Source organism: Homarus americanus, unplaced genomic scaffold, assembly GCF_018991925.1.
Source record: "Homarus americanus isolate GMGI-L3 unplaced genomic scaffold, GMGI_Hamer_2.0 scaffold6317, whole genome shotgun sequence".
Classification (NCBI taxonomy): Eukaryota; Metazoa; Arthropoda; class Malacostraca; order Decapoda; family Nephropidae; genus Homarus; species Homarus americanus.
Window position 1 is genome coordinate 3,118,637 of NW_024730668.1, and position 16,266 is coordinate 3,134,902.

A 16,266-nucleotide genomic window follows, 5' to 3' on the forward strand; every position below is an offset into this window, starting at 1 on the left:
ATTATTATTATTATTATTATTATTATTATTATTATTATTATTATTATTATTATTATTATTATTATTGCTGTTGTTATTAAAAAACATATCATCGGAGAAATTCAGCCGCCTTTTCCTTGAAAATTTTCCCCAATTGTTATTCATCAGCTGGCATAGGTAACTTTTGATTGGTTAATATTCCTCCAAAGTGGTTGTTCCGGTCATGGTGATTACAGTTAGCGAAGAATCAAAACAAATGCACCACGACTCATTCTGGCGGTAGCTTCAGAATTAAACTTCCATTCGGGTTTCTCTCTAATCTAGCACCGTTACGAGCCGTAAGTGAATCACTTATTACCAAGATCTAGTTAAGATCATGTTAGTGGATCTTAACTAAAATTTCTCTCATGGTAGACACTGTTGTGCAATACCTAAGTTACCCATAAAGTTGTAACGTCACTGCTTGTAAAACGCGTCAAAGAAAATTGACAAATTTCAGGGGTAATTCATATATGATATTTGTTCCTGTACGAATTATGCCAGAATCCGTGCAGATAACCTAAAGTATGTACAGTATATGGGTAATATTAAGGGAGAATAAAAGTTCAGATTTGATTGTTGTGAAGGCCTAATTGGTACCTAATTGTGTAATATTGTGAATGATATAACGGTGTTTGAACGTTATGTTATTTACGTCTGTATGAAGTAAATAAACATAGCCATCTAACTTGAAGGATAGTTACACACAGTACAATGCCCAGAGAACTTCAGGGATGTATGTGAAGGGTAGATAGTAGCCAATAATGTGTTAAAGTGAGTTTTGTTTTAATTGTTTATTGATTGATTTTTTTTTTTTTATTACTTTTATCCCCTTCACCGCTGATCGGCTCGTTAGCTGCTTGGGCGACCGGTCACGTCTCTGTTACGCACTGTTGGCAAGTACTGGGCATGCACCGGCTTCTGAATGTATTTGAACCTGCTCCAGTGTTGGTCAAACCTGGTCTTCAAAGAGCTTACACTCGGTGCTGTCACAACACTCTGGCAGATTGTTCCAAGAGTTCACAACTCGCACTCCGAAAAGGTTTGCCCTCACAGTTTTCTGGACCTGCGACTTCTTCAGCCTTGGGTGCGCATGTTGACAACAAACTGAAGTTCTCGGGCCAGCGTGAGAAAGTGAATCAAGCATCTAAGCTAGTAGGTCTTATAAGACTGTCAATTGATTGAATATATCCAAAGAAGGGCCACCAGACTAGTGCATGCACTAGGGTACCTCAGTTACTCAGAGAAATTAGAATGCCTACAACTGCGTAGCTTATACTACAGATGGGGAAGGGGTGACCTAATTGAAGTTTATCATCATCTCAGAAGGCACTACTCAGTCGAGTGCCCTTATCAAGAGCTGGGCATGTACGGGCTTCATAATATATCTGTACCTGTGCTAGTGTTGATTAGATCTGGTCTTGAATGAGCTCACACTCAGTGATATCACAACGCTCTCTCTCTGGCAGTGTTCCAAGTGTTTACATTGTCACTCTGAAAAAGTTTGCCTTGACAATTTTCAGAATAATAATGGGAAAATACTTTCACAAATAGTCAAAAACAAATTTATAAAAAATGTGACAGTGTACCCTCAAGTCCGTCCTCGATTACAGTACTTTTATTAATAGAGCATGGACTTGAGGGGAGACTGTCACATTTATAATAATTTGTTTATGATTATTTGTGAGAGGATTTTCTAATTATTATTTATTTGTATGTGTTTTGTGTGTGAGTGTCTACACACATATTTACAATACAGGTAATGGAAATTACTGTCTCTAGAACGAACGGCTTCCTGTCCCAGCCGCAAAAATGCAGGCAACTTTAAAACTATCCACAGACATTCTTAGGTACATCCAGAGTGTCATCTGCAAATAACCGAGAACTGCGAAATAAAAATCCACGAACTGGAGGGGGGGCTGTATATATATATATATATATATATATATATATATATATATATATATATATATATATATATATATATATATATATATATATATATATATATATATATATATATATATATACACACACAGTATAGTCTGGATTTACACGGTTTTGGTTAACGCGTTTGGTCATTTACGCGGTGCCTTGCCAGAATTGAAATGCTTTAATTACGCGGTAAATTTGGTCATTTACGCGGAGAGCGGCTTGAGGTCCAGACGCGCCGCGCCATTTTGTATTCAAGTGGCCCATGCTTGACCATATGCAGGGAAGCGGCCTGAGTAAGGTTGCGCAGTATGCCTCTATTGCGTTATCGCTGATGTCATATGACGTATCGGATTGTGATTGGGCCACACATTCCCTCCGCCGCTTGCTGTGATTGGTCTAATGTAACATGACGTGCCCTGCCACCAGAGGGTAGAAGTCGCTAACCTAGCCGGGACTGTCTCATTGTTCTCAGTTCTCCGCATACACAGTTCTCTCTTGTGCCCGCTATTCCCCTCACAACTCACAATGGCTTCCGCGAGACCCCCACCACCAGAGAAAAACATTGAATTACCTGGACCAAACCATGATAATGTGAAGGAAATCATCGAGTTGGGGTAGAAAATTAAGCTCATCCTTGACAAAGACACAGTCAAGCATCGGTATGAAGTGTCTAATAACTTTATGTCGAAAGTTATGGAGCCGTATATCCAGATCTATCTTGACAACATCAATGCTAGTCGTCAACCTAGTATTGAGGACTTCTTCGCCCGCAACCCACCACAACCACAGCCAGCCCAATTCAGTGATAGTGAGGATATGGACTTTGAGGGGTTTGTCTGGGAGGCCCTGCAAACCTCTGCGAGTAGTGAAAGTGAGTGATTCACCGGAGGGCAACTAATCTGCCCTCTGCCTCGGAACCAGCCCCCATCCACGTATGCCGACCCATCTCTTCTACTAACGTAAGTGTTATTCCTTGATTTTTCTTTTACCTGGTGCAGTATATTATTCTCTTATTGATATTTATCTTCTATATTAAGTGAATGTGCATACCATCATAAAGTTAAGATACTATTTTTACTACAACGTACGTATTGTGTCGGCAAAAAGTGGAGTTTGGGGTCGGCTCAGTCTCTATTTCAATTAATCCCATATATTCTGCTATTTCATTAACGCGTTTTTGGTTTTACGTGGTACTCCACGGGTTCAATTGACCACGTAAATCCAGAATATATATATATATATATATATATATATATATATATATATATATATATATATATATATATATATATATATATATATATATATATATATATATATATATATATATATATATATATTCGTACTGTACTTGGTATCACCATGAAGTCCAGAGTTGAATATATGTAGGATTTGTAGTAAAAAACTAGAAATTCACTGTCCATTTATTCAGATTTCCCATATTAAGCAACATTTCACATTTTCACAACAAACAACATAACTAGACTGTTATAGGTAGAGTGCCACTACAAATCATACAACTGCCATGAAAATAATTTACACAAAACTAGGTAAGTCAGTTTCATCTAAATCACAAGTAACTTAAACTTTTGAGTAGAGTAATTATCTTTATACCAAAAAGAATCATATGTTGCTCGAGATTTTAAATCACTCAACTAATATTTGGCTCGGAACAATTTTTTTCCAAAATGAATTTTTGTACACAATTCAGTACAGTATACAGTACAGAGGTATATATACTGTACTCTTATATAACCTATGCCTGATATACAACACAGGTACAGTACAGTATTGTATATATAGTACCAGTAAGTTATCTACCAGTCTTCTTATACTCCCTTATGTACTGTACTGTATTTCATAGCACTTCACAGGTTCATTACTATGAAGTGAAGGGTTATTTCCGACAACTGATGAGCGAGTATATCAAGAATTTAATAATGTGTTGTATCATTATTAAGTATACTCAATATTTTGGTGACAATTTTATAAAATATACAGTACCGTATGTATTTCACTTTTGAATCCATGACTTCATCTATAAATAATGTATTATGAGATTAAGTTCAAACTCGAAGAGGGAAGAATGTGAACTCTTCCATAATAAAGATAATTTCAATCAGACATTTTTGCACATTACATTCAAATAATGAATACTGTACAATATGTAATACAGTACAGTACATAAAATTGCACAGAATACAATGTCACATCTCAGAACTACTGTACTGTATATGTCTTAGTAGCCATCAGTATCTTCTTCAAATTTCCTGATAGCCTAGAGCCTATATTGAGTACTAGTCTTAAATTTGAAAGTATGAAAGACCTTTTTATTTCTTCTTGCAAGTTATTCATGTTGCAGGAAACTTACATGTAAAATTATGCATGTTGTGAATGAAGTCTAAGGCACAAACTGAAGAACTAGGAGATTACACACTTGGCATCTTGTTAAAAAGAGATATACAGTATACTGGTCAGGTGATTATGGCAATTTTATCATTATTTGTAAATAGTGTTAGTCTATGTTGTTAAAACACATACCTGTATAAGTAATTCATAAATATATCATTATTAATACCTACTCCATTTTTTCCCTCAAGGAACCACTGTACTGCCACATTGTCAAATTCACTTCACATCTTAGTGTTACTATGCCTATCCAACTGTCCACACAACTCAAATGATATTTACCCAGTAAGCATGGAACAGCCTTCTCTGTGTTCCAACAAGTTTATCACTACAAACACACTACACTGACAATGAATATAATAGTTAACTACAAACTTTCAAACCTTGATAACCTAATTTTTTGAGCTAGCAACACTTTTCAAACTAAAACTCATCACTTCAGATGATTAGGGTGAAGCTTTCTAGAAGCGGATAAATTATAGTCAGTACTGTATTTGTTAAAGAAATTGGAACACATCATGTGGTTACACTGATATTTAATGACATTACATCAATTTACCACAAATCATCCACAAGAGAGACATTGAGATTTTGGGATTACTGAAAAAGTATTTATCAAACCCTTTCTAAAGTTAAATTCTTTTAGCAATCTGTGGGAATACAAAATAATTGTTGTTATGTTTATCATTTAAGAACTGCATTAAATTAATTTAAGGATACTGTAATTTACTTTAAGTCACTTGTGAATAATTCAATGAGACCCCTATTAAACCACTTACCGGTACTTATATACTGTATGCTGTACCATATCCAGATAAATCATTTGCCATCCTTTACAAATTTCTTATATAAAGTAAGATATTCTAATACATGTAGTAAAGGTAATTAGATGCCAAAGTCTTTCTTTCTAGTAGCCTAACAGTAGTTTATTTCCAATGCTTATTTCTATGAATTTCCTCAACCAACATGTAAGTCATTGACTAGTACTGTACAGTATAACAGTTGCAAACATGCAAGGTTTCTGTGGGATAATATCATGCTAAATTAATGCATGCAATAAAACTTTACAATGCATTCCTTTATCAAAATTTCAGTGAAATTAATTTTTTTCCATGTACTTTAACAAATAAACCATTCCCCATATTCAAAGCTGCATGTCATCTGAAAATCTTGATTATATATACAATATAGTGCAGTGCTATACAGTCAAAGAAAGGTCACATTACAGTTACTACGCCTTATGATTTTAAACCTGTGACGTAGAATTTGGGTAAAGTTCCACATTCAGACTCGTGCCTCGAAGCTTCACTGTTACTTTACCCAAATTCTTTATCATGGGTTTTGGAACATACTGTAATGCGAGGGGGTGTAACACGACTTTTTTCTTTGACTGAACATATTTCATAATACAATACTATACTGTACAGAACGTACATTAATATTAATATATTGTACGCTAACTATAAAAAGTATCGGCAAAAATTTTTGTTACTGGTATACAATATAACACAACAGATGAAGGATCTTGACAATTCTCTCACGACAACAGGAGTTGCAGTGTTCATTTTGACATCCATTGGACCCCACTTTGCAGATACTTTCTGAAGCGATTGTACATAAAAAAATTAATACATACTGTACTGTACTGTATGTGTTAATGAAATCTGTACACAAGTACTGTACTAGAGTTAACTTCTACCTGCACCTTTACAAATGCACACCAAATCGGCTTAACCCTACAACTTTTATAGTTTTACACACACACAAAAAAAAAGTGAATTGACTAGTGCTTAAATAAGGGAATTATAGTAAATTACTCTCCACTACTGTGTAAACTCCCAGCAAAAAGTTCCTGAAAGTACTGTACTGAACTACAGCTATAATTTGGTCTTGAACTTTACATCAGCTTCACGAATCACTGTCATCAGCTTGACCACAATAGCTTTATCAGACTTAGAATATCGCGCCAGATACTTGGCCTCCATGTAAATGAGTTCTGTATCTGTTAAATCCAGTTCCCCACCCTTTTTCCTTTCCCACTCTATTCCTACCATATCCAAAAAGCTTTCATACAAAAAGACTTTTGCCATACTCTCTGAGGCTAAATTAAGTGTAGACACCTCTACACCATACTTGGAACCTCCGGCCTGTACACAAAGCCAAGATTCAAGACATGATTTTTTGTTTTCTGGAGAATGAGTATTAGACCACATTTCTGGATGATGTGGCTCACTATGCATATGAAGATCACAAGCATTACGCCAAATGGGATGGTAAATACCATGAACCCACTTGAGGGTATAGCCAATTGCTTGAGAGAATGCAAATTTTGAAAGGTCATGACGTTCTATTACTTCTTCAGATAATTCTGGAACAAACTTTGAAAGTCGGAGGAAGCTTTGCATAATCCAATGGCGATGACTCTTCATCTGAGAAAAATGCTCTCGTACACTGAAATCTTCCCAAATTATTTTAACTAGGTCATCCTCTGCCACTGGATTATTCAGCAATTCTGATCCATTTTCTACTTCCATTGGTTCTTCTCTCTTTTCAATCACAGTTATCCATTGCAAATGACTTTCTTTAATAAAATGTTCTTCAATAGCTTTCTTGAGAATGAGCCCTTCTACATGTTTTCTGAAATTGTAATCCCAATACTCCATGACTATATAGGCTACCATGGTGAAGTATGCATTATCATTTGCTTTTTTCTGAAATCTTTCATCACTTTTCTCATAACTGGCACCACTTGGTCCTGCAGAACTCCTTCCTGATTCTCTTGCATGCTGGAGAATTCTATCCAGCTCTACCTTTTTCTGAGATTGCATTTGTCTCATAATAAAATTTTTATCTTCTTCCCGAACAAATGACAACAGGTTCTTTTCCCTCTGTGTTAAGTCCTCATCTTTCCAAGATGGAAAAGAGTCAATTAATTGATACATGAAAGCACTAATGAATTTATGTTGCCCCTTGCTATATCTTCTTAGGAACTTATCCTCTATATACACAAGGTCTCTAGTGTGAATATCTAATCGACCACCTTTTTTTCTCTCCCATTCAATAGCCACCATATCGATAAAGCTCTCTAGCAGGAAAACTTCTGCTAGGTCCTCGGAAGCAAAATCTAAAGTTGCCAGATTTATCCCATATGGATATCCATCACGGAAATCGCAAGCATTTTTCATCCAAAGCTCTAATTTCTTGCACTTTACTTCAGGTGTCCATGATTTAGACCAAGTCTGAGGATGATGAGGTTCATTCTGTAAATGGAGGTCACAGGCTGTCTTCCACATATGATGATATGTGTTATGTACATGTTTCATTGTATAACCAACAGCTTGGCTAAAGGCAAATTTGGAAAGGTCATGACGCTCAATGATTTCAGGACAAAGAGAAGGCATATGTTCTTTGAGTCTATCATAACTGCGCTGTACCCACAAACGATGAATGTGTACCATATGAAAATGTTCCTTCATGTTAAATTTGTTCCAAAGTAGGTCAATGATGATATCATCATTCTTTTCAATCACCCATCCAGTTTCATCAATTTCTTCACTAATGTCAAGGGCATACACAAATTTAAGATTTTTATCATCCACATAATTTTTGTGAATGGCTTTGTTCAAGATCAGCTTTTCAGCATGTCTCCGCATCTTTGGTGACCACTTATTCATAATCAAAAGTGCAATAGACATGCATGCAGCAAGCGTTTCTGCTTTTTTCTTCAGATCCCTTACTCTGCTGTCATTTTCATGATGCCACAACTCATCTCCAGGTCTCTGATCACACAGCCTCTTTACCTCATCTGCATAGATCGAATCATATAAATAAGACACTTCTTTTTTCAAGTCATCTGGTACAGTCAAGCACATCTGCTCTTTAATGGAGGGTTCTTCTTTTCTGAAGCTGGCTTCTACTTTACTGGAATTGAGTTCCATTCTCAAATATATTACTGTACTTCTTAATGTAATATGTCACCCAAAAATACAAGTTTAAGCTTACTGGTGTGTTTTATATATGTTCAACTACTACCTGTACTGATTTTTTACTATACATTAACAGTAGTACACTGCCAGTGTCCCCTTCAGGTAATGAAATTAACTTACCAGTTCACTTCCAACAAAATCATCCCTTAGTATGGATCAACCTGCAAAATTGAAAGATTATAAAGTGATAATGGAATGGGACTGGAATGATCCTTAGCACTCAGGATCTTCCTTTAAGGATGATAATGGACCTCCAAACAGTATACAGTACATATGATGGCCTGAAAGTGATCCTTGGCCCTCAGGATCTTCCCTAATGTGTAAAAGTAATGTTCATATTCTGTAGTGGAAGGACTTGGGATTGATCCTTGGCTCTCAGGATCTTCCCAAATGTGGATAAATAATCTTCATATAGTGGAAGGACTTGGGATTGATCCTTGGCTCTCAGGATCTTCCCAAATGTGGATAAATAATTTTCATATAAAGGAAGGACTTGGGATTGATCCTTGGCTCTCAGGATCTCCCTACAGGTTGCATTTGGTTCACTTAACAATAAGATGGTTGAAGAATCCTGAACATCTACGACCACAAAAATGAAGAACGGTAAACTTGCAAGTTTTCAAAGTGACAAGTTGCATCTGGAAAAAAATTAAGTGTGTGAAAATCATACGAAATAACATATCGGTAGTTTTGCACAATTCTGGAAAGTGTTTTGAACATCATGTATTCGTTATACTGTACAGTATATATTACACTCAATACTGTATACAGTATTCTAATAACCTAAAAAAAAAATATATGAGCTTGTGTTTTTTGTTTATGGTTTTCAGCTAACCATAAAACTATTACAGCATTTATGGCTTACAGGTCATTGGCAAATGATCTGGTACATTACAACTAAACACCTCTCTGCCCTTCCAAGACAGCACATTGTATAACTAGCTGTTGAGTATGATATATTGTACTACAATCTACAAGGCTTGAAAATAAACACTGAGCTCATTTGGTAAGCTGAATCAAGAATTAATTCTGGTTCCTTAGACCCCTAACTTCAAAACTCTGGACAAAACCCCCTCAGTTATAGTGCAAAATAGGTTAAGTTAGGTTCAGTTTGGCTAGGCTAGGCTAGGCTAGGCTAGGTTCAGTTCAGTTCAGTTAGGTTAGGTATTGCAATCTTATATACGGTAACAAATGTAATGTTTTACATATTAGAGAAGAGTTCATAAACTGTAAATGTTAAAGGATAATAATAACAACTAAAAAATTCTTATTATTATTTGTCTAGGGGCTTTTCTCCTACACTCGGTGGGGGTCCACCAGTATTATTGCAGTTTCAACCAACATGGCTCTTGAATTGAGCATTGTGTCGCTTATTATTCAATTGCAACAAGTAAAAGTAGGGTTCAGAAGATAGCAACACTGGATGCACGAGAGTGCCGAGGAGGTTAAGACAAGCAACATTGCATTGCCACAAGGGCATGATTACTCCCACATCTCACTTCACTTAGACTTCAATTAGTAGCTGTGATTAAAAAAGGAAGTCATCCCATTGAGGGGTAAATTTCTTGGTCAGAAGAAACCAATTGTGTTAGCCCGGAAAACACATTGCACAACTCGAGAACCATATTGGTTGAAAATACAAATTTACCTGCCCCCCAGTTAGTTAAGGTTAGGTAGGTTTCTTTGGTTGGTTAGATCCTGTTCTGTTAGGTTCTAGTAGCAAGTTGACCTTATTCATGTGGTGGACGGAAATAAAGTCACAGGAAAAAAGTCACATGATGGCATTGCACATAGGTATATATGATGGCATTGCACGTAGGTTAGGTTAGGTTTTTCCGTGCCTTTTTTGTTACTTTTTTTCCTGGATTCATTTATGTTTTCGGTGTTTAATAAGTGATGGTGGTGTTTTCGGTTTTTAGTATGTGGTGTAATTTTCGGTTGTAGTGGACTCCTCCCCTTCAAGCACCGAACCTTCTCGAATTCCCTAGTCTACGCCTCCAGCGCCGCCCACGGAGCGGGGGTCAACTATCTACCCACGCCTATAAGGCGGGGGTAGGCGTGGGTAGATTGTTGACCCCCGCTCCGTGGGCGGCGCTGGAGGCGTAGGCTGGGGAATTCGAGGTGACTGGGGAATTCGAGAAGGTTCGGTGCTTGTAGGGGAGGAATCCACTACACGGTGCTCAGAACTTGAACTTTTACATTTTTACAAGTTATGAAAGGTTAGGTCGGGTTTTTAAAGTTTTGGTTGGTGTTATCTTTTAAGTATTTTACCTCTAATTTCCCTCAACTTCGAAGCCCTGCCCACTTGGAACAAATAATATTGTGGGTAATTTTATCGGTTAAAGTACTTGAAAAATATAAATTTCCGATAGACGTTATTAGAATAAATTATTTTTAGTTTTCTCTTTCTATCTATGATATGACTCAATATTTAAGTAAAGTTTTGGCAACTTTTAAATATCAACCAATTAAAGTAACAGTACACAAGGAACAGAAGAGTGATGTGCCTCCCTGCCTGGAGTACTGTGGGGGTACCCTGGTGACTGGTCCCCGAGATATGCTAGGAAGTATCAAATGGCCAAAGGACACCAGACTGGTTCCTCAGTGCCTAACCTGAAATATTAGAGCGCCTGCAAATGCTTAGCTTATAGTATTAGGGGACAAAAGTAAAATGTAACAGTATGTATCTCCGTAACAAAATGGACGTGATACCAAAAACATCGTCACTAAAACGTTTTAAATCGTTACAACGTAATAATAATTACTCGCCAATTACATTTTGACGTTCTTTTACTTTACGGTAATTCTATTGTTTCCTGATAAAAAAATAAACGAAAATAATTTCACTAACTACCAGAAATAAAATTTATGTAACTTTAATGTAGTAGTTAACTCTGACCGTCGACGCCATTGACAGCAAGGTATCTACCTACCTTGACTGATAGGCTTGTTAGCCGCATACAATTGAGATACAATGGGAATCTGAACTTACAAATGAGTAATTACTTGAGAAACTGACACAATATGATCTTAACCTGGAAACCTTTGTTCAGTGGTGTGCACAATTCAGCATCCTCAACTATTCGATAGTAGTAGTTAAGCACCATCCCTTGACATCGCCGTCAGCTAGTGCCAAGTGCCACTCTCCAGTCTGCCACGCAGCACTCGCCCCTTTCTAATCTTTATCAATCAATATACAGTGGTGCCAACTCCTCGAGGGTCGAGGCTTCTCAGCCCTACAGTGCCCTTCATTATCCCCTACGCTACCTTGGTCAAGTTTTTCACAGGGAAATATATTTACCAGCTTTATTTAAATATGACCTTCATTTTCTTTGGAAAATCCACATTTATGAAAAAATGACACACAGAACTAACCAACCAAAAAAACCTGCGTAACCTTACCTAACTTTTAATTATTTTTTTTAATTAAAGCAAATTCTTAGTGGACATTGTGAACAAACGAAGATCACCTCCAAAATAATGATTATCCAAGAATGTTGAAGGGTAACGTTAGCAATATTTAAAATCCAAAAAGCAAAATATTATATTTTTTATAGAAACTGATCGTTTGTAGAGAATAGATATGAAATTAAATAAAAAAAACATATCAAATCGTTTGATGTTTGTGTGTAAACAAACACGGTAAGAGCAGGCTGACAGGTGCCGGGTGAGTTTATTGAACTTTACATTCCTTCTTTAAGTTACATCAACAAATTGGTACAACAAAAACGTACAGGTACAGCACAGAAGTTTGAAGATAATTCGAAATGTAGAATTAAATTTTTACTTTAGGATATGAGTCCCTAGGGGTTGACCGAGTGTAGGACAAAAGCCCCTAGGACAAAAGCCCCTTAGGACAAAAGCCCCTTGGAGAAATAATAAGAATTTTTTAAATCATTAGTTATTTTTTTTTTACAGTTTATGAACACTTCTGTAACCTAACCTAACCTTCGGGAATTCTGTTATAGTTTTAAAGAAGTATACAAGGAATGTTTATTAAATCTGTAATGACGCACGTTTTATCTACTGGGGTAATTACTCCCCTGACATTCAGTGACCTCACTGGACCCTAGGGTCACCCCAGTAAATACAGAATGAACATGAAGGTAAAATATGTCGTCTTTTTTCTTTTCTATTTATTTAATAATGTTCTATATCAAAATTTAAAGAGTTATAATATTCTAATTATTTTTATTGTAATAATTTCATATTTAAATCTATATATTTTTAATATTATTAATGACCCTCTCTTTAACATAAAAACAGGGGGCTTCTGTCCTATTTTGCACTTTTACTGAGGGACTTTTGTCCTAGGGGGTTTTGTCCTAGGGGCTTTTGTCCTAGGGGCTCTTGTCCTAGGGGGCTTTTGCCCGGGCCCCGGGTTGACCAATATGTTTTTCAGTGTATTTTGGTGTGTTTCTAGCGAATCTGACTAATTTTTGTCGGAAATTTATATTTTTTTTGCCCCCTTCCCTCCAACAATAATGGGGGAGAGCCTGGGCAATCGGGGGTTTGGGGCTAGGGGAGAAAACGAGTCCTGTAACCCTTATCCGGGGGCTCTGCCCCCGGACCCCCGATAGGCCTACCTTAATCTCACGTAACCTAACCTAAATGTTTCAAAAACTTAAAACTTTGGGGTGTGCCATGTTTGAAAGTACAATACCTTAGTTAGAAGTGGAAGGACCAAGGATAGGTTCAGGGCCATCGACCTCCTCCTCGTCGGACCTTTCTTTGAGTGGCCCTTGATTTCATCCAGAGATTCCTGCTAACAGGGAAATTACTACAGTAATTTATACTGTACAGTTTTTAGGAAACTTTTATATTGAGCAAAAGTTTGGTAATTTTTTCAGACATTAATGTTGTGAAAGTTTTTAGAACTCTTTGCAATCCCAGAAATTGGCATAAAAATTTGGTTGGAATTCTCTGCTTTTCGCATGAATATGATATAGTACAGTATTGTACACTACTTGTACACTGTATCTTGATTTCAGAAATCCGACAGTATTTGACTTTTCATTGCAAATGTACTATTCATCATAATCAATCCTCCTGTATTTTGACTGGGATGCGTGGTCTTATAAATCAGGTTTTGAGTCACTGTGAAAGCATGTACCATAGGTTCTGAAAGCCTGCACAGGAAGGGGTTAAATTTTGTTAGCCAAGGTTTCAGCATTATGTTAGCTTCCTATTGATGAGGATATACGTAAGTGAAAAAAAATAAAGTGACTCCTTAAATTCCTGAAAGTCATGGATCAAAGATATCTTAAACTTCAGTTATATGAGCAGTAGGTCAGCCTACCAATTTACCTGATGTAAAAATAATATTTTTTAAGTTGTCTGAATTTTTAAAGTACCTGTGCATACCTGTATTTACAGTTGATCAGCATTCATAAACAGTATGCATGGACGAGCATCAAGAGAAGAAGATTCTGATTCTGATTGGGACAGCATATCTGAAATGGCTCCTCCACCTTCATTGAAACAAGAGAGCCAAAATTCTTTTCTTGGGCAGTCTCAAAGTAAGATTTTTTTATTAACTTACTTAACATCTTTATACTTTGATAATTTTAAGTATAATTTTAGGAAGTGGCCATTTCTCTACAGTTATCCCTCTTAATGCAAAATCTCATAATAGTTAATTTTAAAATGTTGTACTGTAATGTACCATATAAATTAGAGACAAAACAATTGAGAAATGAAAGCTACAGAAGTTCCAAATACGTAATGCACTCTCTGGAACATAGGTGATGACAAGGAAGTGCACCTGGAGGCCAAGCACAGGGCTACAAGTGAGGTTTACACGGATAAGAAGCATTAACAGGATGTATTTGCATAAAAACTGAATGCAGTACAGTGGTGCAGATGCTAGATATGAGGTATACAGAATAGCAAGGCATTAGTGGATAGAAACAAGGACATGGTTGGTGAACAGTGCATGAGAAATGACTATGGAGACATATGGGTAGTTCTTGATAATGAGAAAATCAAGGATTCTCATTGAAAATACATTGCTACGATCATTTGCTAAATGAGGAGTGTGAATGGGACAGGGCAGTCTAGAAGCAGCAGCTCCCATAAAGGAACCATGCCCAAGAATTGAAAGAGAATGGATGAAGAAAGTAGTTGACAAAATGAAGAGTGAAAAGGCTGCTGGTAGCACTGGAATAGTTGCAGAGATGGTGAAAGCATCAGACGTTGCTGGAGTGACAGTGGTGACTGAATTGATCAGTGCAATTATGATGGGATGTGTAGTTCCAGTTGACTGGCTGAAGAGAATGATTGTGAATGTGTACAGTTGCGGGAATGTGTTCCTACGCCCCCTGTGGTAACCCGTGTCTCCAGACGGCCAACCTATATGACCTATAGCAAACTTATCCACCAATCATGTACGTCTTTACACTGTCAATACCCATTCAATCATAAATAGTGATACCACTACTGTGACGGAGCCATTTGGAGACGCGGGTTACCACAGGAGGTGAAGGAACACATTTCCACAACTGTACCTACATGGGAAAGGGTATGTGGAACTACAGAGGTCTCTAACTGTTAAATCAGATTATGAAAGTTATGGAAAGAGACCGTGACCTTTAGTGAAATGTAGTTTGTGTTCATAGTCGGGGGGGGGGGGGACTACGGAGACAATAATTATGGTCATATAACTGCAAGAGAAATATCTAGGAAAGGAGAGAAAACATACCTTCTATTTGTAGACAAAAAGAAGGCATTTGACAGGGTACTCTCTGAGGAAAAACAATAGGTGATGAGAAAGTTAGGAGTCAAGGATTGTCTTGATTGAGTGGTTATAACATTGTAAGGGGGTTCAAGAACCTCTGAGAGTAAATGGCAAGGAATGTGAGGTGGAAGCAGTGGTCCCATCTAGGTTTACCTTGAATCCCCTTCTTTTTATCATGGTATTAGAGACACCATCTCAAGACTGTAGGTCTATTCTACCCAGGGAGTTGTATGCTGTCGACTTAGTGTTGATAGAAATGTAAGAAATTGAAGGATGGAGTGGAATCAAAGGGTATGAGAGAATACAGTATGACAAAAACAGACGTAATGAATAGTAGCATGGGTAATGGACCTGAAGTAGAATGACCATCTGCTATCTGTAAGAAAGGTGTTAGGAGCTACTCAATTAATGTGCAGTGAGTGTGGAAGGTGGGTTCACAAGAGGTGCATGGTGTAAATGGCAGATTTCAGGAAGTTGTTGACATTCCTGGACCGTTTTGATCAGTTCTGCTACCTGGGCTTTGTGACATGATCAGTGATAGTGCTGCTGCTAAAGCTAGCTCTGTTACAAGTATCAGAAGTGGCTGGAAGAAGTTTAGGGAGTAGTTGCCATTAGTATTGACAGTGAGAGGATCTTCTCTTCATATTAAAGGGAAGATTTGTATTCTCAGGCTGTTTTTACCAATCCTCTCTTTGTGCACCCAGTTTTTAATTTCATTCATCCAGGTCATTCTCTGCCTTCCCCTGGCCCTCCTACCCTCAACTTTGCCCAGTAATATTTCTGTTTTTTATCTCATCATCCTTAATTATATGACCAACATTTCCCATTTATCTTTTATTGTACATTTAAAGTATTTCTTTTGAAGCTTTTGCTAATCTTAGTACTTCTTCATTTGCTTTCATGTCAGTGTAGCTTATTCTTAGCATTTGCCGATAACACCACATTTCAAAGGCCTCCAACCTCTCTCTGGTGTCTGCTGAAAGTGTCCGTGCATCTAACCCATACAATAGTCTTTGCTATATAAATCCTTTCCGCAGCCTTTTTCTCTAATTGAAGATAATGTCTCTCTTCATTGGGTCTTTTAGATTATTAAATGCTGTTTTTGCGTGCCCTATTCTTGTTTTGATTTCTTCTGTACATCTATCATCACAGCTAGTGTTACTTCCCAAATACAGTACACAT

The 16,266-nt window shown here is 37.0% G+C and overlaps 2 protein-coding genes across 4 annotated transcripts in view; one reads left to right on the top strand and one right to left on the bottom strand.

Moving 5' to 3' along the window:
- Positions 1 to 3,365: 3,365 nt before the first annotated feature.
- Positions 3,366 to 11,513, bottom strand: LOC121867176. Its single transcript, XM_042366963.1, has 2 exons — positions 11,384 to 11,513; positions 3,366 to 8,986 (listed from the first exon to the last, which is right to left on the bottom strand). Exon 2 carries the CDS (start codon positions 8,298 to 8,300, stop codon positions 6,240 to 6,242), a length of 2,061 nt encoding a protein of 686 aa, XP_042222897.1. The 5' UTR covers positions 8,301 to 8,986; positions 11,384 to 11,513; the 3' UTR covers positions 3,366 to 6,239.
- A 51-nt stretch (positions 11,514 to 11,564) lies between these two features.
- Positions 11,565 to 16,266, top strand: part of LOC121867177 — a 64,148-nt gene continuing 59,446 nt past the window's right edge. The window contains exons 1-2 of one of the 3 annotated variants that reach the window (XM_042366965.1): positions 11,565 to 12,015; positions 13,725 to 13,867. In XM_042366965.1, coding sequence (XP_042222899.1) covers positions 13,747 to 13,867 — 121 coding nt within the window. In that variant the 5' untranslated portion in view covers positions 11,565 to 12,015; positions 13,725 to 13,746. Of the gene's footprint in view, positions 12,016 to 12,725; positions 13,868 to 16,266 lie in introns of those variants that run through there. The other 2 variants (XM_042366966.1, XM_042366964.1) reach the window with 2 other exon arrangements.

What these genes read in the sequence shown, in the direction of transcription:
- LOC121867176 (XM_042366963.1), bottom strand. Translation starts at nt 8,300, where the DNA reads ATGGAACTCAATTCCAGTAAAGTAGAAGCCAGCTTCAGAAAAGAAGAA.